This window comes from Symphalangus syndactylus, chromosome 10 (assembly GCF_028878055.3).
Source record: "Symphalangus syndactylus isolate Jambi chromosome 10, NHGRI_mSymSyn1-v2.1_pri, whole genome shotgun sequence".
In the NCBI taxonomy this organism is placed as follows: Eukaryota; Metazoa; Chordata; class Mammalia; order Primates; family Hylobatidae; genus Symphalangus; species Symphalangus syndactylus.
In genome coordinates, this window is record NC_072432.2 from 18,427,316 (window position 1) to 18,452,430 (window position 25,115).

A 25,115-nucleotide genomic window follows, 5' to 3' on the forward strand; every position below is an offset into this window, starting at 1 on the left:
AGATACATACGTACATACTCACATACATACATATGTGAACCCCAAATATCTGAGACAGGTCTCAATTTAGGAAATTTATTTTGCCAAAGTTAAGGATGCACACCCATGACACAGCCTCACGAGGTCTTGATGACATGCGCCCAAGGTGGTGGGGGTACAGCTTGGTGTTACACATTTTAGGGAGACATGAGACATCAATCAGTATATGTAAGATGCACATTGGTTCAGGCCAGAAAGCCAGGACAGCTCAAAGTGAGGAAGAGGGTTTGCAAGTCATAGGTAGATAACAGACAAATGGTTGCATTCTTTTGAGTTTCTGATCAGCCTTTCCAAAGGAAGAAATCAGATATGCATTTATCTCAGTGAGCAGAGAGATGACTTTGAATAGAATGGGAGGCAGGTTTAGCCTAAGCCATTCCCAGCTTGACTTTTCCCTTTAGCTTAGTGATTTTTGGGGTTCCAAGATAGATAGATAGATAGATAGATAGATAGATAGATAGATAGATAGATGGATGATAGATAGATGATAGATGATAGATAGATAGATATAGATAGATAGATAGATGATAGATAGATAGATAGACAGACAAATCAGAAAGTGAGCAAGAAAAAGATCTTACTTATAGATTAGAAATGCAAATTTTTAGATATGAAAGACCTTTGATATAGTATATATGGCATCTACCCTATTGCAAGCAAAAGGATATAATTAAATAACAATACAAGTAAATAGTCTAAGTACAACTCAAATTCTAAAACATGGCTAACAATTCATGAGTCGAAGCATTTCAGCCACAGTATCAATAGCCCGATGCTTGGAGTACATGACACAAATCACTACAACCACAATGCAAATTCAATAGAAAGCAACAAGCTCAGTAAATATTGAATGTGTTAACTTAATTAAATTATTCAAGTTCTTTGGCTGCTGTTCTATAATGATTTTCTTATTTGCCTGAGAAATTAATGGTGTCCACGCTGGCCCTTTCAAAAATGCTCAAGAAATGGTGTCCTGAAGGTTGATATTGTTTTGTCCAAACACAGCTAGTGACCTTGAGAATACATAGAAACCTATTCAGATTCGCAATAGAGTAACAGAGGCGCCAATCAGACATTTAGTGAGGTGCTGGGGTCAGCTTGACTGATAAAAGTCGTGGGTAACAAGTTTTAGCTCACCAAAGTCACCAGGGAACCTTCAGCCTTACTTGGAGTAGTTGATGCTCATGTATATCTTTGTACACAGTGGAAATTCTGAGGACCTTTATTGCCTACACTGCTGATCGTTTATGAGATTAGTTTCTGAGCTTGGTAGATTTGAGCGTGAATAGGTGACAAATGTTATCATTTTTATACAGTCCACATCTGATCAGATGTCATGGTCTAGAGTCTTTCAAGATTCAATCTTTTGGGGGCTTGGCTATCTCTTTTCAAGGCTAAGGAGAAATTGGACTAAGGGGAATATTTGGATGAATTGCCCTTTGTTTTTGCTTAGTGTCATTTTAATTTTCATCTCCTCTAACAGGTATGTGTGGCATATGCAATACAGAGGTACATAAGGGAGCCATTAATAAAGATTCTTGTAAATTGCCTTTATTTTATATTATTTATTTTATTTATTTTTTTTTTTTTTTTGAGATGGAGTCTCGCACTGTCGCCCAGGCTGGAGTGCAGCGGCGCAATCTCGGCTCACTGCAAGCTCCGCCTCCCAGGTTCATGCCATTCTCCTGCCTCAGCCTCCCGAGTAGCTGGGACTACAGGCGCCCACCACCTCGCCCAGCTAATTTTTTTGTATTTTTATTAGAGACGGGGTTTCACTGTGTTAGCCAGATGGTCTCGATCTCCTGACTTCGTGATCCACCAGCCTCGGCCTCCCAAAATGCTGGGACTACTGGCGTGAGCCACCACGACCGGCCGTAAATTGCCTTTAAATGTGGACTTCAGTGGGTAGATGGTTCTAACATGTTTCTCTTAATTATTAGCTTGTGTCCATTATTGGGATGTTTATGAGACAAAGCTGGATCCATCTGGATCAATGAAAGCTTGGTTTAAAAAAGGGAATTGGTCTTGGGGAAATTTTGTGAAACAGCATTTGGCTTATGAAAGGAGATTATCAATTGAAATAAAAATGAGATGCCATTTTTCACCCATCACAGTGCCCAAGATTTGAAAGTTTTATAGTATACACCCGCACTGTGACATAAGAGTAGAGGGAGTCAGACATTCTACACTGGGGGTGTAAACTGGTATAACCTCCATGGGGAGCAAAATTGGCAATGTCTAATTTTTTTTTAAATACACATGACTTTTGAGCCAACAATTCTACCCCTAGAAGTCTACCTTAGAGATACATTGACAGATGTACAAAAACATTTTCACATTGAATTAGTGACACATTCAGATATCCATCAATAGAAGACTGATTTAATGAAATGTTCCAGGCTCGGTGGCTCACACCTGTAATCCCAGCACTTTGAGAGGCTAAGGTGGGTGGATCACATGAGGTCAGGAGTTGAAGACCAGCCTGGCCAACATGGCAAACCCCCGTCTCTACTAAAAGTACAAAAAATTAGGTGGACATGGTGGTGCACATCTGTAATCCCAGCTACTCAGGAGGCTGAGGCAGGAGAATCGCTTGAGGCCTGGAGGTGGAGTGTACTGCCCTCCAGCCTGGATGACAGAGCGAGACTGTTTCAAAAAAGTAAAGAAAAAAGAAATATTCCAGATCCAGACAGTAAAGTACAATTTATAGTTGTAAAGCATGTCCTATTTGTGTGTTTGTGTGTGGACACGTGTGTGTGTGTGTGTGTGTGTGTATAATCACCAATGGTAATATTTTATGCCTGAATCTGATTAGAATATCTCAAGAAACATGTAAAAGTGGTTGCCACTAGTGAGAAGTGGGTGGCTGTAGGTCAGAGGTATAAGAGAAGTTAACTTTTTATTTCTGCTCCCTTGTTAATTTTGAATTTTGTATCATCTGCATGTATTACCTACTCAAAAAATATTAACAAAAGAGTTTCAAAAAGAGAGCTTTTCAGTTTTGAGGGTAAGAATTGGGTTGCTCCCAACTGGGCACGGTGGCTCATGCCTGTATTCTAGCCACTTTGGGAGGCTGAGGCTGGTAGATCACTTGAGGTCAAGAGTTCGAGACCAGCCTGCCCAACCTGGCGAAACCCCATCTCTACTAAAAATACAAAAAAATTAGACGAGTATAATGGTCACGAGCCTGTAATTCCAGCTACTCAGGAGGCTGAGGCAGATGAATTGCTTGAGCCTGGCCACTGCGCTCCAGCCTGGGCAACAGAGCAAGACTCCATCCCAAAAAATTGAGTTGCTCCCTCTCAAGCATGTGCTTAGAGAAGAGGTAAAAATCAGTGATTCCATCATGGTAGGAAGTGGGGAACATCACCCAGAAAGTACAAATGCAAGCAATCCGGGTTGGTTAAGAAGTGAAACAAGCATCACTATACTCTGCTCCCCTCGGCCTGGCTTTGTCCCTTTTCTGCAGACCCCAAACAGGAAGGCGGGGTGTTTATCTTTCCAGCTTTCCCTTTCCGCCTCGCTGATGTTCTCTGCTGTGAGTTTCAAGACTTTCAAAACCCACAAGCAGGGAAATGAGTGTCAGGCACACCCAGCAGTACCCTGAACTTACGATGGGGCGCAACATAATAACTCATCTTTTCTCAGTCTTGCCATCTGTCACTTACTGTACCATTTGGAGTCAGAGGCTTGCAGGGATTCCGAGGTCACCACCAGAAGTGTACAATTGGAATGTGCCAGGAATGATCGCCTGGGCTTGACCACGTGGACTTTCTAAGGCACCTGTTTTCCGGGGTTCAAATGCACATTTTGGAGACACTAATCCTTACTGCATCCTCCTGAATCTTTTACAGACTTTTTTTTTTTTTTTTTTTTTTTGAGGTGGAGTGTCACTCTTGTTGCCCATGCTGGAGTGCAATGGCATGATGTCAGCTCACTGCAACCTCCGCCTCCTAGGTTCAAGTGATTCTCCTGCCTCCGCCTCCCGAGTAGCTGGGATTACAGGCGCCAACCACCACGCCTGGCTAATTTTTGTGTTTTGGCATTGAGATGGTCAGAGAAGCAAAACACATGGAAAGGAAGTTGGAGGATTCTGTTTCCAGAGATTCGCTTACTAGTTTGTTTCTTGCATATCTTTAGTCTATTTCATAGGAACAGTGAAAGGCTGTATTAAAAACTAGAGATAAAAATGAGAGATTAAAACCTACAGATAAAAATACAGCTGGATCGAGGCTGGGATCCTCTTGTGCTCTGGTCCCAGACGCCCATTCCTGATCTCCATTATAATAAAGTCCTTGTGGGTATGCAGCCCAGGAGAAAAATACAGACAACAGAAGGAGTTTTCTATTAAGCTAAATTTATCCCACTTTAAAACCCAATATTTTTATCTCTCCTGTTTTCAGTGTGTGTTAAAATGTCTTTTCTTTAATAAAATCATAGAGACAGCAGATGATATTTGGCTTGTTTCATTTTTTTCTTGTTGTTTTGTTTTGTTTTGTTTTTTGTTTGTTTGTGTGTTTGTTTCTGAGATGGAGTCTTGCTTTGTTGCCCAGGCTGGAGTGTAATGGCGCGATCTTGGCTCACTGCAACCTCAGCCTCGCAGATGCATGCAGTCCTCCCACCTCAGCCTCCCAAGTACCTGGGATTACAGACGCATGCTACCACACCCAGCTAATTTTGTATTTTTAGGAGAGACAGGGTTTCACCATATTGGCCAGGCTGGTCTCAAACTCCTGACCTCGGGTGATCCACCCGCCTCAGCCTCCCAAAGTGCTGGGATTATAGGCGTGAGCCACCGCGCCCGGCCCATTTTGTTTTCAATGCCCTGACGTAGCATATGAGATACTGGTAACCCTATAGGTTGGTCTTCCCAATATTTAACTTCATTTTCAGATTGTACTGTTTCATGTTACTCAAAGTCTGGAAACCCTCATCTGGAATTTGACACATGAAGAAAATGAACCCAGGGAGACTGAGGTCCTCAAGTCACCAACTAAGGGCTGCCAGTGTTCCACTATGCACACGCATTATTGGGCATGTCCTCCCACCAGGAAACTATCCCCAAGGTTGTCGTTGTTGCAGTAATATTAGAAAGCCAATGAGGGCATGCATCCTTTTCTCTTCTAGGGATGGCCTGGGTAATGATGCATGAACCTGGTGTCAGGCACAGCACTGCCATTGTAAGATAAATTTAGGTCACTGGACATCTGTCTCTCTTTGAGCTAAGCTGGACCAAGGACTTGTAAGCTGAACAAGGAGCTCAGGTTATTTATTGATTAGGGTTGTGAAGTTCAGGTAGAGACCCACCCACCCAAAGCCCAGGATCAGATCTGATCATCCCTCATGAAAATATTTCATTTTCTCCTGAAAATATTTATCTGTTGTCTTGTGGAAGCTTCATTTCTCTCAGGGATGGACACTGTATATATTCACCTCATGGAAGCTTAAAGGGCAAGAGACATCCTCCCATGGCTGTTCCACAGCCAGCTGTTCTTGGAACTCTTCTTCTAAGTTCTGGAACTCAGGTGTGGGAAACAGAGGGCCCTGTCTGCTCCAGGACCCAGCAATAGTCAGGAACATGCGTTTCTGGATTCTCATCACTCGGAACACCGAGAGCTGCACTCACCTGCTACCAGCCTGCCACAGACAACCAGCTGGGTCCCGCTAGCTCCTCCACAGCCTAGGGAGCAGGCAAGGATATGCACAATGCAACAAATGCATCTGATGAACATCTAGGGAAAGGCAGGGTACACAGTGCCATGACCTCCCAAGCCTGTCCTTAGTGGGGGACACTGGGGACCAAATAGAAAAATGTCCAAGTTATAACAGATAGCTCTTGCTATTGGGGAATGTAGTGTCTCAACAACATACTGGACCTGTGTTTAGCTCCCACTTATAAGTGAGAACATGCAATATTTGATTTTCTGCTTCTGAGTTAGTTCACTTAGGATGAATGCCTCAAGCTCCATGCATGTTGCTGCAAATGACATGATTTTATTCTTTTTTAGGGCTGTGTAGTATTCCATGGTGTCCATATATCACATTTTCTCCCTTCCTTCCTTCCTTCCTAACTTTTCTTTTCTTTTCTTTTCTTTCTCTCTCTCTCTCTCTCCCTCCCTCCCTCTCTCTCTCTTTCTTTCTGAGTTTTGCTATGTTGCTCAGGCTGGAGGGCAATGACACAATCTCGGCTCACTGCAACCTCTACCTCCTGGGTTCAAGAGATTCTCCTGCCTCAGCCTCCTGCGTAACTGGGATTACAGGCACATGCCACCATGTCCAGCTAATTTTTGTATTTTTAGTAGAGATGGGGTTTCGCCATGTTGGCCAGGCTGGTCTTGAACTCCTGTGCTCAAGTGATCCACTCACCTCAGCCTCCCAAATAGCTGAGATTACAAGCGTGAGCCACCATGCCCGGCCTATCACATTTTCTTTATCCAGTCAGCCATTGGTGGACACTTAGGTTGGTTCCATGACTTTAGCTATTGGGTACAATGCTCAATATTTGGTTGATGGTCACACTAGAAGCCCACACTCCACCAATAGGCATGTATTAATAATATCCATGTAACAAGCACATGTGCCCCGAATCTAAAATAAAATTATCTTTTTTTTTTTTTTTTTTGAGACAGAGTCTCGCTCTGTTGGCCAAGCTGGAGTGCAGTGGCACAATCTTGGCTAACCGCAACCTCCGCCTCCTAGGCTCAAGCAATTCTCCTGCCTCAGCCTCTTGAGTAGCTGGGATTGCAAGCATGTGCCACCACGCCCAGCTAATTTTTGTATTTTTAGTAGAGACAGGGTTTCACCATGTTGGCCAGGCTGATCTCGAACTCCTGACCTCAGGTGATCCACCCACCTCGGCTTCCCAAAGTGCTGGGATTACAGGCCTAAGCCACTGCGCCCAGCCAATACAATTATCTTAAAAGAATGTAGTGGAGTCTCGCAGATATTCAGTTTCGTTCCAGACCTACCTGGTGACTACTGCAGCCACCTGAATTGCTCTTGGGTTTATCCGGGAATACCAGGCAAAGTTACCAACACTGGGAAACAGACTGCATGATTTCCCATCACCACTGTCTCCTGCTCAAAGACACAAACACACTCAGCCCCATTTCCTTCCCACAGGGTGTCACCTGCCTTTTATCACTAGTGCAGTCCAGGGATGCTGGCTCCTAGCAACAGATGGGGTGAGGGGCTGCCATGCTGGTGTCTGAGGGGTGATAGTGGACACGGCACAGAACACCGCATCAACCAAAGGGTGGGCGTCTTAGGGTGGTGTCCACCAGCAGCTCCCTTGCTGGCGCCCCCTGGTGGCCTTCACTGGAAGTGGTAGCAACGTAGTTCCCAGGCCCCAATAGTGAGGGAGGGGTGGCGGGTGCGGATTGTGGCATTTGCAGTTTACAGTTTACAGACTCTTGCAAGTGCAACTCTCATGCAGTCAAGGGGTAATAATGCTTTGTTTTAGCCGGAAGTTCACCAAGAACTATTCATGTTTCAGGAAAAGTGTTTCACTAACGCCAATACCACAGTGGCATTTGAGTCTCCAACGCGACAGGCCATTGACAATTACCATTTGTAGCTCTGGCCTAACAGTAATTAAGAAATCGATCACTTCCTCATGATTTCTTGTTGTAGTTGCATTATCTACAAACATTTACATATTGTAATATATGTTATTTGCTGACAGATTACTTTCCTACTATCTTTTGTTTACATAACAGAGAATTGTGCTAATATTTTCTAAATAATATGTGTAAGCAGGTCGCACTGTCCATGAATTTTATTTGAGGACAGTAAGGGGTATTTTAAAATACTTGTTAGAGCCAGGAGTGGTAGAATGCCTGAAGTCCCAGCTACTTAAGAGGCTGAGGCCTGAGGATTGCTTGAGTCTGGGAGTTCAGGGTCAGCCTGGGCAACATAGCAAGACCCCATCTCAAAAAATAAAAAACTTAGAATATTTCTTAGAACCAAGGCCGCTGACTCTAAAGAGATTAAACGTCATTGATCATTCTAAGGCCCATGGGAAAGGCAATGGGGGAAGAAACAAAAAATCTAAGTCAGAGTTGGGTGAAATGGATGGTGGTTCTTCCTCAAGGTTGTTTTACAGCCAGCAGACTTCCTGGATTTGGCAACGACAGTAATGAGCAAAATGCCCCACTCAAAGTTGCCCAACATGCAGAACATGCAATGGTAGCAGTCGTGACATAGCTCCAGCTCCTATTCCACAGTTTCTTATTTCAGATCAGCTCTAAGAGCTTTGCCTAGAGCTCATGCCTTCGTTCTCTAAACAACTCTGGAAGGCATGGAAATCTTTAAATCCTGTGTGTCTGTTACAGATGGGAAAGAGCCATTAAAATATTCTGTAAGGCTGGGTGTGCGTATAATCCCAGCACTTTGGGAGACTGAGGCAAGTGGATCACCTGAGGCCAGGAGTTCGAGACCAGCCTGACCAACATGGTGAAACCCCATCTCTACTGAAAATACAACAATTAGCCAGGTATGATGGCGTGCACCTGTAATCTCAGCTATTCAGGAGGCTAAGGCAGGAGAATCACTTGAACCCGGGAGGTGGAGGTTGCAGTGAGCTGAGATCGTGCTGTTGCACTCCAGCCTAAGCAACAAGAGTGAAACTCCATCTTAAAAAAAAAAAAAGCCTATTAAAGATTCAGGAGGATGCAGTAAGTATTAGTGTCTCCACAAGGTGTATTTGAACCCTAGAAAACAAGTGCCTTAGAAAGTTCACATGGTGAAGCCCAGGCGATCATTCCTGGCACATTCCAATTGCGCACTTCTGGTGGTGACCTCAGAATCCCTGCAAGCCTCTTTGACTCCAAATGGTACAGTAAGTGACAGATGGCAAGACTGAGAAAAGATGAGTTATTATGTTTCACCCCATCATAAGTTTAGGGTACTGCTGTGTATGCCTGACACTCATTTCCCTGCTTGTGAGTTTTGCAAGTCTTGAAATTCATCCTTGTGACTGGTCAGGCGTTGTGGGTGCATGAGGCAGGGACTGCAGTGGGGCTGGGGATGCACGCAGAGGAATAGAGGCTTTGTACTCACTGGAGAGGCTGTCAAAATGGAAAATGCATCCTGAGTGGGAAAGACAAGGTTGGTTGTGTAAGCCATCTACACACACATGGAAGAATAAGGGCAGATGCTAAGAGTGTAGTCTTCTGAGAACCACTGCCTGATCCCAGGCCAGTGCCAGGCTGCCAGGGGCCCTATAGAAGCAAACCTTTAAATTAACATGTCTGTTCTCCAAGAGATAGCTGGAGCAGACAGGCCAGCCTTTAACTAGACCCAGACAGGCAGCTTGCTGTCTATACAGCCATCAAAAGGGCTTGTTTTACTTAAACCAACAAACAACCTTTAAAATCCTCTCTCTTTGTAGTTTGAAGGTAAGGCAGAAGCTTGACAGACAAGTACATCATTAGGACATTAATATCAGTTGCTTTTACACATATCATTGAGAGTTTTCTTTTCCACCTTTATGGAGATATCACTGACAAAAATTGTATGTATTTAAGGTGTATGATGTAATGCTCCTATGCAGGTATACATTGTGAAATAAGCACCAGGGTCAAGCTAATTAACATATCTATCACCTCGTATTGTTACCATTTTCTTTTTTGCTTTCTTTTTCTAAGAAACGTTTTATGATGAGAACACTTAACATCTATCCTCTCAGCAAATTTCAAGCAGACAGTACAGCGTTGTTAACTCAGTAACATTGCTGTGCATTGGGTCCCCAGAACTTATTCCTCCTGCATAACTGAAGCTTTGTACCCCTTGACCAACATCTCCCCATTTCCCCCTCCTCCAGCTCCTGGAAACCACATTCTACCCTGTTCCTCTGTGAGTCTGACTATTTTAGCTTCTACTTAGAAGTGAGATGATGCAGTATATGTGTCTTTCTCTGTCTGGCATTTTTCACTTAGCGTAATATCCTCCAGGTTTGGGAAAAAGACAATCTCTTCAATAAATGGTCTTGTAAAAACTGGATATTCACATGCAGAATAATGAAATTGGACCTTTATTTTATACCATATACAAAAATCAACTCAAAAGGGATTAAAAACAAACATGTAGTTTTTTTTTTTTGATATAAGCTGGATCTGTGGGACTAATTGGGTGATCAAAATAAAAGCCAGTGGTTTTGCTTTTTAAAAGTATCTCAGTACTTATTTAATAATTGGATTAAACTTCTACTTAGATTTACTGACCCTGGCACGGAAATAGGTAACTAATGTGTCTTACTGACTGATTCTGATCCACTGTGTGGTGGTCTGATCTCCTGCCCATACCTGATCTTCAAATATGTGATCTTGCTGAATAGAAAACCACTGCTCTAGGTTGGACAGGAATATGGTTCAAGAAACACATTTTGTATATGCAGTTGCCTACTGCTTTGGGCTTACACATGGTTGTCCTTAATAAAGATTGGTTGATATGAACTGAATTAATCTAGTTGAGGCAAGAACCTCACCTTTGCAGAGCACTCATGCGTTTGAAGCAGATGATTCATTTTCAGGGCTGCAGACATCTATAATACTCTCTCTAGAAGAAGGATCTGCCCACCGTTTCCCTAGGGAGAAGGACTAAGGAGAGACCAGCTTCATACCTGTACAGAGAATTCATCCAATTCCCACCCCACCACCGAGACTTCTACTTTATTTGAATCTCATCACTAAAACGTTAAGCCCGCTGGAGGAGATGTTTCATAGAAATGGGAGAAAGAAGTGATCATCTGAGGTTCAAACAGGAAGAAATTTAATGGTCCTGAATTTAAAAACATACCCACAAGTGTTATTTAAATGCACAGAACAAATTCTGGTGTTTGCCTACCATATAGAGTGTGTCACTGATTAATTGTTCTCAACTGGCCAGCCCCAGCAGGGTGGTTCATGTCAGATCATTCTTAGGTGGCCACCAAGCTTTGATCAATGGTTAAAGTGGATTTTTTTCCAACAGAGATTTACACCGTCAAAGGAATGTCTATAAATGGTAGCAGGATCCTGTGCTGTCAGCATTGAGACCTTGGCTGTCAACTCTTCAAACCCAACGATCCCTGGGCTCAACCCTAGGATCCATCACTGCCCTGATGTCCCTGCCACTTAGTGCTGCAAATCCCAACCTCAGGAGGTGTACCACATACCTCCCTCCTTCTCACTCATTGCCCTTCCCACAGGGTGGGAGTATGAATATCGATACGAGCATGCAATGCGTCATAATCACACCATGGAAAATGGGGGTATCCATCCCCTCAAGCATTTATCCTTTGAAAATCAAGTTTTCTTAGTCCCTTTCCTTATGAATTAAATTTGGACAAAATGTTTTTAATATCTGGATTTTCATAAGAGGTATAGTACTTGTTTATTTCATCAACCTTCTTCCTGGGGTGGACAAGGGATCAGAGCATGGAGAACAGTTAATGTTTCTTAGTTAGGGCAACAGCCTCTTCTTCCCCTTTGTCAGTGACTCTCCCTCATCCCCAAGTCCCAGAGTGAGTCCCCTGATAAGGAATTACACTCTACATTCATATTTCCGAAGAAAAGATAATATAAGATTACATCAATCACATCAGGCCTCCTCTTTCCCAGTCTGTAAGGTCTTGAAGAAGAAACGATATCTTCATCATCTTTGTAGGCACCAGCACCTATGCCAGTATACACCCCAGTTAGTAAATAAACATTTGTCCAAAGGATGCATTAATGAATGAACAAATGAACGTTCACATTGGATATAAGCATTAGTAAAATGTCCCCATAATTATCAAAAATATATATATCAGGTAGTTAGAATATAGTTACTAAGCAAACATCCACAATCGATCGGCCCAAGCCAGCCTTCACAGTGTTCTCATATACCATTAAGCACTGACACCCGTGAACTCGCTTGTATGAATGTATCTTCAAGTTTCTCTGTCTTAACACTGGTGTGGTTCTACTTCCTCCCTGGTGCCCAATTACTCCAAGTGGCTCATATCATTCACTAAAATCTGAATTCATGATTAATGTCTCTTCGGGGTGACATCCGCATACACGAATTTTCTGTGCATTCTTCAGGCTAACTCCCTTCTGGTCAATTTCTCTCCTTTGGAAACTATTGAAGTGACTTTTGTTGGAAGAACAGAATGTTCTGAATACATTCTTCTAGAGCCCCAGTGCTGGAGTAAGAACCACACACTCTGCCCAAATCATGTACAATTTCTTATCCCTGAAATTTGCTATTTACATTCTAAGAGAAGCCAATGCACTGACTGATTTTTGTTTTGTTTTTGCTTTTGTTTTTGTTTGAGACAGAGTTTAGCTCTTGTTGTCCAGGCTGGAGCGCAATGGCGCAATCTCAGCTCACTGCAATCTCCGTCTCCCGGGTTCAAGCGATTCTCCTGTCTCAGCCTCCCGAGTAGCTGGGATTACAGGCACGTGCCACCACGCCCAGCTAATTTTTGTATTTTTAGTAGAGACGAGGTTTCATCATATTGGTCAGGCTGTCCGCCCACCTCGGCCTCCCAAAGTGCTGGGATTACAGGCGTGAGCCAGCATGCCCAGCCGCATTGACTGTTTTTAAAGCCCCCCAAAAAATTGTCTTAGAAAATAGTCACGTAAAGTCGTGGTTGAGACTGGGAGACTCAACTGCCTGTTGGCAACTGCTTTAAATGAGAAGCAGTCCTCTTCTCCTTGGTCTGATCCCTTGTCCATCTCAGGAAGATGGTTGATGAAACAAACAAGTAGTATATCTCTTGTGAAATTCCAGCTATTAAAAACATTTTGTCCAAATTTAATTCATAAGGAAAGGGGCTAAGAGGACTTGATTTTCAAAGGATAAATGCTTGAGGGGATGGATACCCCCATTTTCCATGATGTGATTGTGACACATTGCATGCCGGAATCAAAATATGTAACCCATAAATATATATACTTACTATGTACCCACAAACAATAAAAATAAATTTTTTTAGAAAAAGAAAGAAAATTTGATGTTGAACACTCCTCTGAGATCGCTGGAAAACTAGAACCATGTTGCACATATGCAGATACATACCCTCCCCCTAGTCTCCTTATGATAGGGCCCCTCATGGGCATCAGGCTGTCTTGCTTGGTGAGAGAAGGCACTTGGCTTTTTGAGGACCTTCAGGGCAGCTATAGTTTTAACAAAAGATGGCAACTATGTGGCAGAAAGTCCTCTTGTGTTGGGATTTTGTTGCTGATGTGATGCAGCTGGTTATTGAATCAATTTCAGACATGGCAAATCCATGAGCCCCTAGGAAGGTCTGTGGCTCAGTTAGCCCATCAGGGAAATAGATTTTCTGTGCATTCTTGGCTATTGAAGACATTCATCACAGCACTGCCCGCCCCTTCCTGGTGCCATTCCTAACAAGAGACACCTGCTGTGGGACCCACTCTAATTCTTCCATTAGAGGCCTGAAAACAAAATAGAAACCATAAATCGAAGAACATGTATGTACAATTTAGGACCAACTGTCAAGCTAAACTCGTCTGACAGACTCCAAATCTGCTTTTAAAATAATACAGTGCTTTTTGTCCGTTTCTTTATCTTTGCCCTTAATTTTATGGTAGCTTTGTTTAAGTGTGAAATGTTGAATTAAGTCTGTGTGTATCTCCTTTGGGAAATGAAAATTCACAGAGATACTAAAATGGAGAGTTTTAACCATTCATACCTGAGAGAGCTCTGACATGCAGGGAGAGGAGTTTTACTGTAAAGCAGAAACGTTATATTTACATTTCCCTCTCGATCTCATGAAGGCCACCTTCTTTGACATCAACGTTGACTGTTAAGTGGTCACACTCTGTTTGGAATCAGGAGACTAGAGTTTAATAGAAAGTGTTTAGGGAACTAGGAGGACAGAACTGGGCACTGGCTGGCTAGACCAAGGCTGTTTTTGTTACTACAGTCACAGCAAGGATGGCCATTAGCGTCTTGACAGCCGCGTGTCCCTGAGAGATTTTCTCAGGCCTGAAAAACTGTCCAAAGCAGTACCTTTCTTAGGATATATGATTTCAGCCTTAAAAAGGGAAGACAGTCCAACACAGGCTACCCCATGGGTGAACCTTGAGGACATTACACTAAGTGAAATAAGCCAGTCACCAAAGGATGAACACTATATGATCTCACTTTTACGAGGTCCCTAGAGTGGTCAGATTGATAGAGACAGTAAGTAGAATGGTGATGGCCAAGCAGCTGTGGGAGGGGAGAAGTGGAGTTATTATTTAATGGTTACAGTGTTTCCGTTTTGCAAAATGAAAAGAGTTCTGGAGATGGATGGTGGTGTGATAGTGACTATCCTTAAGGCCCCAAAATTTTTCTTACACAATAATCATGTGAAGTCATTGTTGAGACTAGCAGACTGCCTTAAATAAGAAACGCTAGCTTTTATCCACAGTCTGATCCCTTGTCCATCCCAGGAAGAGCATTGATGAAATAAACAAGTTGATCTTGTTTATTCCAGTACAATGTGAACCAAGTACAAGGTGAATGTACTTAACATATGGAACAATACACTTAAAAATAGTTAAGATGGCAAATTTTATGTGAGGTATGTTTTACCACAATTTCCAAACATTTTTAAGTTAAAAAAAAAAAAGCAAACTTTGAAAGCAGAAAAGAAGAAACATTTGCAAGATTTCATGGATATTCTGTAACTGGCAGAAGCTTGAGGAACTGACACGAGATACTGATGTTTATCTACTCTTGCAGCAGAGGGGGTGTGGAGGATGGAGAAGAAAGACAATGTGAGGGATCTAATAATATTCTGAGGAAAAATTTAGTACCCCCACAACTTTCGTTTCCTTGTTTTTCACAAGACTATGTGCTTTTCAGTCATCGTGTACAAAACAAGGTCTGATACGTTCTCTACAAAGAACTATTGATGGTGTGTCTGTGTGAATTGCCCTAGCATTGGTCACAGCCAACTTCTGTGGGACCCACTGCCCCCGTTTGACAATACACTCCAGTGTGCTTAGCCATTTATGAAAGGTCAGAAATCAACTGAGAAATGGGCTAGAGTCAAAAACATGCGGCCCTATAAATATCAGAGTCAGACGGTCTATTCCATTTTCCCCACTCTTGCTTTCACCCCATCTCACTTCTCTCTTTCACTCAGTGGTGAGGTTCTCTGCGCTTGGCCAGCACCTCGGACTGTGAAGTTACACAGAGAAGGCAGTGGCTGCAGTCTTCATCTGGGGGCCTCGCTTTATGCCCAGCCTGATCCCATAGCACCATTATTAGAGTTTGGTATTTGTTTTTTCAAAATATCCTTGTACAGTTTCTGGCTACACAGCTCGAGCAGTCCAGCCTGCGATGTTCTGCTTTCTTTTAAGGGTTTCTACTTCCCATTAGTGGCAACCCTGCCTTGTGATCAAATTTGACGCCGACGGTGTTTGCTGAGCTGGGGAGTTTGCAGATCTGATCTGTCAGCGAGGACTGAGAGCAAATCGGGACATTCATCATGACTTTGGCTGCCAAGCTGGAAGACTTTGAGCTGACACTGGAGCACCTGCTCATGGATGTGTTTGTAAGTAAAGGCTTTTCCTATTCCAGGCGCAAGAGAGTCTCCCTCGTCACTCCGAAAGTCCTTGGGATCCTGTCCCCATTACGGAATCTCATTCTGATCTGCAACAGTGCAGTTCCCAAGTCCTCATGATTTATTCTCACTCATGTGCGGTCAAGGGAGAAAACCATAAAGCTCCTCAGTACCTGAGTGGCACAGAATAGTCCATGCAGATTAAATAGTAGAGATGTGGGTTTAGAATCAAGTCACTTGCAGAAATCTGAATGAATAGGGTGAAGAAATAGAAAACATTTGCCAGAAGAGATCAAAGCAGCTTCAATAGCTATTCCCTGAATGAACCACATTTGTTTGTTTATGAAGTGACCATTCCAGAAAAAAAAGGGGGGGAGGGTGCTCAAAATACTAATTTTTTTTGTAGAGAATGCTGCATCTAGGATAGAGGCATGAACGTCACTGTCCCCAGAATTCCAGTGTCTGGGTGGCTGCTACTTGGAGAGGCATTCAGTTACCAAGAGTTCCTCAGGAAGTGATTTTGTGGCCTGAGGCTGTTTGAGAGATTCACTACTAAAGAAAAGAGCAGCTGACAAGGACACTTCTATTCCTGTGATGATTTCAGCGATGCAGTCTTTGAAAACTCCAGGGCATGCACTGCAACCTTCACATCATTTCTATCTTAAACCAACCACACTCTTTCTTCCAGTACTTTTCTCAGGGTTTTCTGTTGGCCACGGGTCTGTTCATTCTGTGTTGTTCATAGGGGTTTAGAGAACTGCAGACTGTGAAATGCACAGGTGGTAAGGCAGCTGAAAGGTCTTCTCCATCCAAGAACAACACTGTGCTGCCAGGGGAAGGCGGTTGTGAGCTGTGTTACCTTTCCAGGACCCGCCAGTCTGCGTCTCGCATCTGGAGAATGCTATGGAAGGTTGGCGCTTTCTTTGTAGTACATCACTGGGTCCTTTTCAGGAACCTTTCAGGGAATGGTGTGTTTTGGCAGACGTGAGAGTCTGAGGCTTTTTTTTCTTTATTAATTTAAAATTTGTCTTCAAATTGAGGCAACATTTTGCTGGCAGTATTCCCAGAGGGAATCGCCCTTCCCAGGGCTGGGTGTGGGGCTCTGGGCGACTCGCATTCATTCCGACCTTCGTGTTGGAAGTTACGCCTGGAGGAGGAATGCGTCCAGAAGGGAGAGCGTCCTTCTTGGTTTCCAGGGACGGGAGATTCGTGGCCAGGGTCATGACTTTATGAGAAGTATGAATAGAAACTGGACTGCAGACAGGCAGGTTTCTTGGACCACTGATTTCCTCTGCCTGGCTGCCACTGCCTGGGATGGTGGGGATGGTGGCTGGTGGCTGTGGAGTCAATCTTGGGGTGATCTGTGGCATGCCAAAGGGTTGGTGTGAGTTTGGTCGTATTGGAGGAAACGAATTAATCAGGGAACTGTTTTATTTCAATACCACAAAGTCATTAATACATTTCCCATTCTCTCCTTAACTTCCCCTACCCACAGGCTCCTCTCCTAATACTTTACCACCTTCGTCTCGTTTCCCAGCTCCAGGATGCACTCCCCCTTGAAAGAGAATGGGGTCAGACACTCCATCCTTTTCTCTCAATACAAGCCATCTTTTCGTAGCCCCAGGGTGCATCTTTGACTTATCACTTGAACTCACCTTCTCATCCTCCCGCAGCCAGCACTTCTCCAGTTCTTCCTCCCATTTTCATCTCTAGCCCAACCTCCCCACACTCAGTTTTTACCCCTTAATTACATACCTTTTGCCTGCCCTCTGTAGCAACATTTTTGTGCCCCTGCTTCTCCCTTGAGAAGCATTTAAATCGCATTTAGCATTATGCAATGTTTATATTAAATCATGTGATTCCAGCAAATTCAGGCAGCTAGACAAAGATTTGGGCCAGATCACACAAGGTTTTGGAGGTCAAGTTTTCTTTTAAGCCTATCTCCTATAATTTCCCATTGTGAGTTCCCCACTCCAAACCGGTCAACATCAGTCTCCGCGAGACAGTGAGCCTCTTCTCATTACTATGTCTTTGTGCTTGTAGTTCTGCTTCCTCTTGACCTGTCTGAAGCTCATACATCCTTCATGCCTCAAAGAAATTCTCTCTCCTCTGTGAAGCTTAGACACGTGGATTTCTGTTGCACTTCCTCTCTGTACCACTCATTATTCGTTGACCTCACTTAGTTAATTATCTCATTCTGTGTCTCTATCTTGCCTCCTCCTCAAGGTGATCCTGGGATCCAAAAGACAAGGACACCTTTGTAACCTCCGTGGCACCTAGAATATTGTATACAGGGACCTCAATAGATACATATCAATCGCTTGATTTTTAACTAGTATATTTTTACTGTTACTGTAAAATTTAACTTTTGTTGGGAGCAATAAAATGCAAAAAAAACAGAAATCTCATGATTGCGTGCATTTTTTACCAGGTTGTAATCTGGTGTCTGACACAGTCATTTCAGATGTCATTCTGGTGATATACTGAAGAAATCACTGGATGCAAAAAGAATAGGGACTCTCTTTTTTGTTTGTAATTTGTTATTGTAAGATATCGGTGAGGTGCAGAAAAGCCCATAAAACGTGTATGGATAGTCTAAAGGATCATTGACAACATGAACACCCTGTGTAACCACCACCCAGATTAAAAATGAAACATTGTGAGTGAGGACTCCAGGAGTCTCTCCTCTAGATTAAAATTCTCTCCCTCTCCCAGAGGGGAACACAACCCTCCCCCAGCTTTTATTTATTTATTTATTTATTTTTATTATATTTTATTTATGTATTTATTTGAGTCAGGGTCTCCCTCTATCCCCCAGGCTGGAGTGCGGTGACATGGTCATGGCTCACTGCAGCCTCGGCTCTCCTGGGCTCAAACAATCCTCCCACCTCAGCCTCCCAAGTAGGTGGAACTACAGGTATAAGGCACCATGCCCAGCTGTTTTTTTGATTATTATTATTTTTATTTTTGTGGAGATGAGGTCTTGTTATATTGCCCAGGCTTGTTTGAATGTCTGGGTTCAAGCAATCATTTTTCTTCAGCCCCCCAAAGTGCTAGGATTATTACAGGTGTGAGCCACCATGTCTGGACCCCCCAGCTTTTATAAAAGGATTTTTTTTTGTTTTCTGTATAGCTTCTACACCTATGTACATACCCCAAAAGAAAATTGAGGGGGAGCTTTAAAGTCTCATGGGCTCAAGTCTCGATCCCAGCTTGGTACCACTTCCTAGATGTGAGATTGTTGGCAAGCATTTCGTCTTTGTGAGCTTCAGTTTCCTTATCAGTAAAGTGCAGCTAATGCTACCCGGCTTATAGGATCATGGTGAAGATTCAGAAGAGGTGACATAGAGCAAGTGCCCAGGGGTGTGTTTGATGCCAAGGAGGCATGTAGTAGGTCAGTTCTCTTCATCCCTTGCCTTGCCCCTAGAAAAGGCATCTGTTTTAAGTCGCTTGCTGCAATCCATCATTCCCCTTTCCTCCACCTCTAAAGCTGTCTCCCACTATTACTCCCTAACCTTTCCCCCTTGAATTATTGGGAATTCGGGTTCTTTCTAAGCACAGCCTTCACTCCCTGCCTGAACTACAGCAACCTGTGGCTGTTTCTCCTGCTACCAAAATTACAGGAGCCCTGTGCTCCCGCTGGCTTCCCTAGCATGGCCTGTAAGCAAAAAAAAAAAATAAAAAATTTGGGCTTCCTTTTTCCAGAGTCACCTTCCAGAGGAGATTGCCTGATGCCCCACAGGGTTTGAGAGGCTAAAAACCTAAATAAGAACAAAAGAGGACTTGACATCTATAGGCCAGTGTGTCCTCTCCCAGCCTTGCTGGGGACTGTAGCCTTTCTCATGTGCGTCGGATGGTCTAGAAAGAATATTTGCATCAGAAGCCCATTAGCCTTGGGTTTCCTCTGTAGCTGATGGCATGCTCACCAGGATGTCATCCCACTATCTCAAGAACAGCTGTTTCCATATTGGCACTTCTTTTCTGGGATTACAAAGGGCCACTGGGGGGCTTTGGGGGAATGCAAGTCTTCTGCAAGATGAGATAAAAGAGACATATCAGACTGGTATTTCATAATTAGTTGTCATCACTCTGGGGCGTCTCTAGCTGCTGCTATGCTGCAGAGTTCGTGAGAGGAAGCAGCACACATGTTCGTGTGCACAAGCTCACACTTGCAAATGCACATGCAGGATCCTGCACCAATGTGAAGAGTATAAGACGGGAGATCAGTCCAAGCGCACGAATGGCTCTTCAGGACTAGCTCCAGAAGTGTTGGTCGTGCCCTCCGTTACATCTTTGTCCTGTTTCATTTTGTCTGTCTGCATCTTGTTTCAGAAGGTTTAAAATGCTTCTCTCCAAGGCCTACCTTGGAGGCTTTGCATTCAGCAGCCATTCCAACAGCAAATCCATAGATGAGGAGCCCCACAATGCACCCCAAAGGAAAAAAAGAAACAGAGGAAATCAAGCAGGTTTCCTGAAGCATTTCTCATCGGATTAAATAACCCAGTATCAGACTCAAATCTGTCCTTTCAGAAAGAGGCCTGTGGTTCTAGGTCACCCTCCACAGCCCTACTTCTGCTACTGATATTGCATGGGCACGTTCTCAAAAGCATTAGCCCCATCACTGTCCATCCTGATCTGGCTCAAATCCCCTGTAACATTGATCCTTCTGTTTATAATTTAATTTTTATTTTTGTCAAAATAATATATGTACATGGCAATATTCATAACATTTGAAAGTTGAAGAGTAGTAGAAGGCTTAGAAAGAAAAACCCCAGGCTCCAGTCCTTTCCTCCCAACTTCTGAGTCTCTTTCCCTACAAACACACATATCTCTTCCCCCTCTGTCTTCTGAATATATTGACATCACAGTTTAAACCAAAATTCAGTTTTATTATGAGTATTAAAATATTGTTTACATCTGAGAAACATTATACTTTATGATGGCATGTCTTGGATTTTACAACTTTATGTTTTTCCTGGAGTTGATAATTGCCTTATTTCAGTGTTTGCTTTATGTTCTGTGTATTTATCAATCATTTTTATCTAACATTTTCAATAGAGCTATGTAACTCCTCTCAATTTGGTAAATTCATCAGATACTTAACCCACTCCTTTCTTTTTGTTTCTTTTTTGAGACATTCTTTCTGAAGCCCTCCTTCCTCCTGCATCAATTGGATTAGCTCTTCTCTTGGTCTCCTGCGTGACTGTCTTCTTGAGGATCCTCTTTTCTATTATTCTGGGAACTCCCTTGGTACCTCTCCTGTGATCTATTCTTTTCCTGGAATTCATATTCCCTTCTAACGTTCTTCTGCTGGAGACATCTTCCAGTAAAGGTACATGAGAAGTAAATTTGTGTGTTATTGAATGTCTGCCCTCACACTTAACTAATAACTTATCTAGTGATTGGTAGTCTGCTGTTGAAATCCAGAGCTGCATTTACAGGTTTGACTCCTCTCCTAAGTTCCAGGTCAAAATGTTCAGGTATCAGAAGCTCTGCATGCCCCGAGCTACTCATTATCATCTCCCCAAAACTTCCCCTCCTCCTGTGCATTTATTTTGACTAATAGGACCATCCTTCCTCAGTCTGTCAGAATAGAAATTGTAAAAGAACAATGTCTGGTTCTGCACTTAATCATTTCTCATTTGGACAATTGCGGTAATCTTGTAACTGCTCTCTCGGCCTCCAATATACCTTGGTTCTTCATTCTACCGTTCATCTTTTATCAATCAAGTCCCCAAAACTCAGGTTGGATGGTGTCACTTCCTTCCTAAAAGTAACTTTAAATGGCTCCCCCTTGCTCGTGGAATGAGATCTAAAATATATTGTTCTATAGTATGCAAGTCAGAGTCTTGCCTTAATGTCATTTTTTTTTTTTTTTTTTGAGATGAAGTCTTGCATTGTCACCCAGGCTGGAGTGCAGTGGCATGATCTCAGCTCACTGCAACCTCTGCCTCCCAGGTTCACACCATTCTCCTGCCTCAGCCTCCTGAGTAGCTGGGACTACAGGCGCCTGCCACCACGCCCAGCTAATTTTTTTTTTTTTTTTTTTTTTTTTTAGTAGAGACAGGGTTTCACCATGTTAGCCAGGATGGTCTATGATCTCCTGACCTTGCGATCTGCCTGCCTCAGCCTCCCAAAGTGCTGGGATTGCAGACATGAGCCACTGCACCCAGCTGCCTTAATGTCATTTCTTACCACCCTTGTTCTCACAGACAGAACTGTGCTATCTCATGTAATTTTCATGTCAACAGTCTATTAACTGCATTTGTGCCATAGAGGTTTAAAATTCTTAGAATGGAGTACCCCCAGCAAGCAAGAGCAGTTAGAATCCCCTACTCATCCTCATCTACCTCTAAGGCTTTGTCCACTGGAGGCGTTTTACCCATTTTGGTCAAAGCTTGCACTTTGGTGTTTTGATTTACAGGATGTTGGGTATACTCTAGAACACATTCAAGATAAATCATATTCCCATGACATGAGGCTTCAAAGCAACAGTCTTTCTAACAGATTCAAGATGCTTTCTTTTCTTCCTCCCTCACTTTGGGAAAATATACCATGTGACTCATGCCAGATGTCCAGGAGCAAATGGACAGTTGACCCTGGGAGTGATTTGTCCCTGGGCACAGGAGCGAAAGCAATCTGATGGCCCTAAAGAAAGCCATTGTCCTTTGCAGCACCAGAGGGATTACTTGAACCAAGATGAACTATTCCCCTGTTGAAGAAAATTGCTTGTTAAATTTCTCCTCCTGGAAAAAGGAAGCATGGAAATTAGAAACAGATGTAAAAGTTAATCATTCGCCACCCAATCCTTATTAAGACACCTGAAATTTGAGAGCTAAGCCTAGTAAAAATCAAGTCAACAGCTATTGGCTCTGTTTGGAGGTATGCTATATATATTCAGCGAATCCTGGGCAGTCAATACTATAGATAAGGACGTTATTTATATTGCCATTCCAGGTGCAATTATGCAGTTTACCCTGTGAAACTGCACTTCATAAACATAGCAAATCAATGCTAGTTATCAAAATCCATCCACAACTGACAGCACATGAAAAAGGGCTTTGCAAAATGATCTTGAAAGCCAATCTACACAGCCAGCTTCACAGAGGTCAGCTTATTACCCGTTTAATCACATGGCCATCTTGCAGGAGCGTTATTCCTCAAACCCTGGGCATGACATCACTCCTAATAGCACACACAATAAGCCATTACTACCATGTAGAATAGCCTTTAGCCAGGCTATAGCCACTGATGACCTGATTTGGCCTCATGCTGGGAAGGGCAAGTGGAGTTCTCTTGTGGACAAATCATATCAAGACCAGATGTGAAGGACCTTCATGTGGAGGCATAAAATCCATCTGCAGCTTGTGAGCAAGATCTCTGTCTGCGGATGAAGAGCTGAACAGCCTGCAAGGATGCTGATGGGCCTCGTCCTTGATGTCCATAAGGCAAGGCCTTCTAACACAGGTACCGACTAATCTTCCACATGGGTCATTCACATTTGACATTCTCTATGGCTAGATCCTTGCCAGAAAGATCGAGTGAGATCCTGGGACACCTGATTCTCACACGAGGTTTCCATGCAGCAGATGGTGCATTTTCCTCCCTGCCCTGCAAGAGGATAAGGTCTAGCTTCCTTTGCGATGTGTGATTTTCAATTGATGGGGATAGGGGGTCTTAACCTGGGTGAATTAATTCTGTACTCATAGTTACTCAAATGAAATCTACTAAACAGGGAGCTCTCAAAGGTTCAGGAAGAAGTCTCTTTACCACTCAAAATAGGTGGCTAAGCCGGATGGCCTTTAAGGAATTCAGGCAGATGAAACGTGGACCTTATAGCAGAACAGACAGGAAGAGGCAGATGGCTAGATGGTGAAGTATAGGAGGCTGTTGTGGCAAATGAGACAACAGGAAAACCGTGTACAGAATTGAGACTGGAAGAAAAGGGAAGGTGCACACATCTTGTTTACAAAGAACTTTCACAAACATTGTTTCATCCTGTTGGGTAGGTGTTCAGCAGACTTGGCATTCTCTATGACTGATGCTTGCTCTGATGCAGATTGAGTGACTGATGCTTGCTATGATAAAGATTGAGTGAGATTCTGGGATGTCCAATTAGCACGTGCAGTTCCCATGCAACATAGGCTGCGTTTTCCTCCCTGGCCTGGAAGAGGGCCAGGTCTACTTCCCCTTGTGATGACATTTTCACATGCAGACTCAGGGCTAAGGCCAGCAGTGTTTCACTTCACCACAGACACCTCATCACAGAAAGGAGCTGAGTTTGAGGAACAAAAGAAACTCTTCCAATAAGCAAAAGTTCTCTTGCATCCCGGTTCTTGGCTCAGCACTTGTTCCGTTGTAGTGACACAGAAGAGGGAGGCAGCCAGTGGACTCTGGAGTCTCTCATTGCGACCCTGAGTGAGTTACTTCAGTCTCTGTGCCTCAGTCCTTTTGTCTTCATCCAGGGAAAATAAGAATAACTATTTGATAAAGTGTTGTGAGAACTAACTAAATATTTTAAAACTTTAGAATAGTGCCTGTAATAGAATAGGCAGTATAAGGGAGTTGCCTTATTTTATGAGACGCTCAATGAAATAATGGTTGAATGAATGATGTAACATAAGCAATAAATGAAAATAATGCAATTCATTTAGACAAGGACGAAGCCAGTATCATAGAGCTTGGTACAGAATACAAGAAGAGCATGGACAGTGTCATGGCAGAAGTGAAGATTTGACCACTTATCCTAGAACACCACACCCTCTCCCAGCAAAGATAAGCGGGAGTCAAACTGCACAATTCAGTTTAAACATCCTTTATCTCATTTGCCTGGCTGCTCATGGAGGACAAGTATTAAATGAAGCCTAGACTGCAGTCCGGCAAGGCAAGGGAAGGAAGGGAGAGACAGGGACAGGAAGGGGAAGGAGGGGAGGGGAGGGGAAGAGAAAAAGGAAGGAAGGAGAAAAGGGAAGGGAAGAAAGAGAGGAAGCAAGGAGAGAAGAGGAAGGGAAGAAAGGATGAAATGAAGGGAGGGAGGGAAGGAAGGAGAAAGGGAAGGGAAGAAAAGATTAAAGGAAGGGTCGAAGAGAGGGAGGGAGAGAAGGAAGGACAGAAGAAAAGGAAGGAAAGAAGAAAGGAAGGAAGGAGAAAGGGAAGAGAAGAAAGGATGAAAGGAAAGGTGGGAGGGAGCAAAAGAGGGAGAGAAGGAAGGACAGAAGAAAAGGAAGGAAGAAAGGGAGGGAGTGAGGAAAGTAGGCAGAAAGGAAGGAAGGGAGGGAGGAAGGAAGGAGAAAAAAGGAAGGAAGGGAGGGAAGGAAGGAAGGAAAGAAGGAAGAAGAAAGGAATAAGGAAGGAAAGGAAGGAAGGAAGGAAGGACAGAAAAAAAGGAAGGAAGAAAGAGAGGGAGTGAGGAAAGAAGACAGAAAGGAAGGAAGGGAAGGAGGAAGGAGGGAGAAAAAAGGAAGAAAGGATGGAAGGAAGGAAGGGAGGGAAGGAAGGAAGGAAAGAAGGAAGAAGAAAGGAAGAAGGAAGG

The 25,115-nt window shown here is 43.3% G+C and overlaps 1 protein-coding gene across 4 annotated transcripts in view; it reads left to right on the forward strand.

Moving 5' to 3' along the window:
* FRMD4A (FERM domain containing 4A) overlaps positions 1–25,115 on the forward strand; it is a 695,719-nt gene that overhangs the window by 301,293 nt on the left and 369,311 nt on the right. The window contains exon 1 of one of the 4 annotated variants that reach the window (XM_055296555.2): positions 15,242–15,574. The exons of 2 other annotated variants lie outside the window; for them this stretch is intronic. In XM_055296555.2, the coding sequence (XP_055152530.1) occupies positions 15,509–15,574 (66 nt within the window). In that variant the 5' untranslated portion in view covers positions 15,242–15,508. Of the gene's footprint in view, positions 1–15,241; positions 15,575–25,115 lie in introns of those variants that run through there. One more of the 4 variants, XM_055296559.2, reaches the window with a different exon arrangement.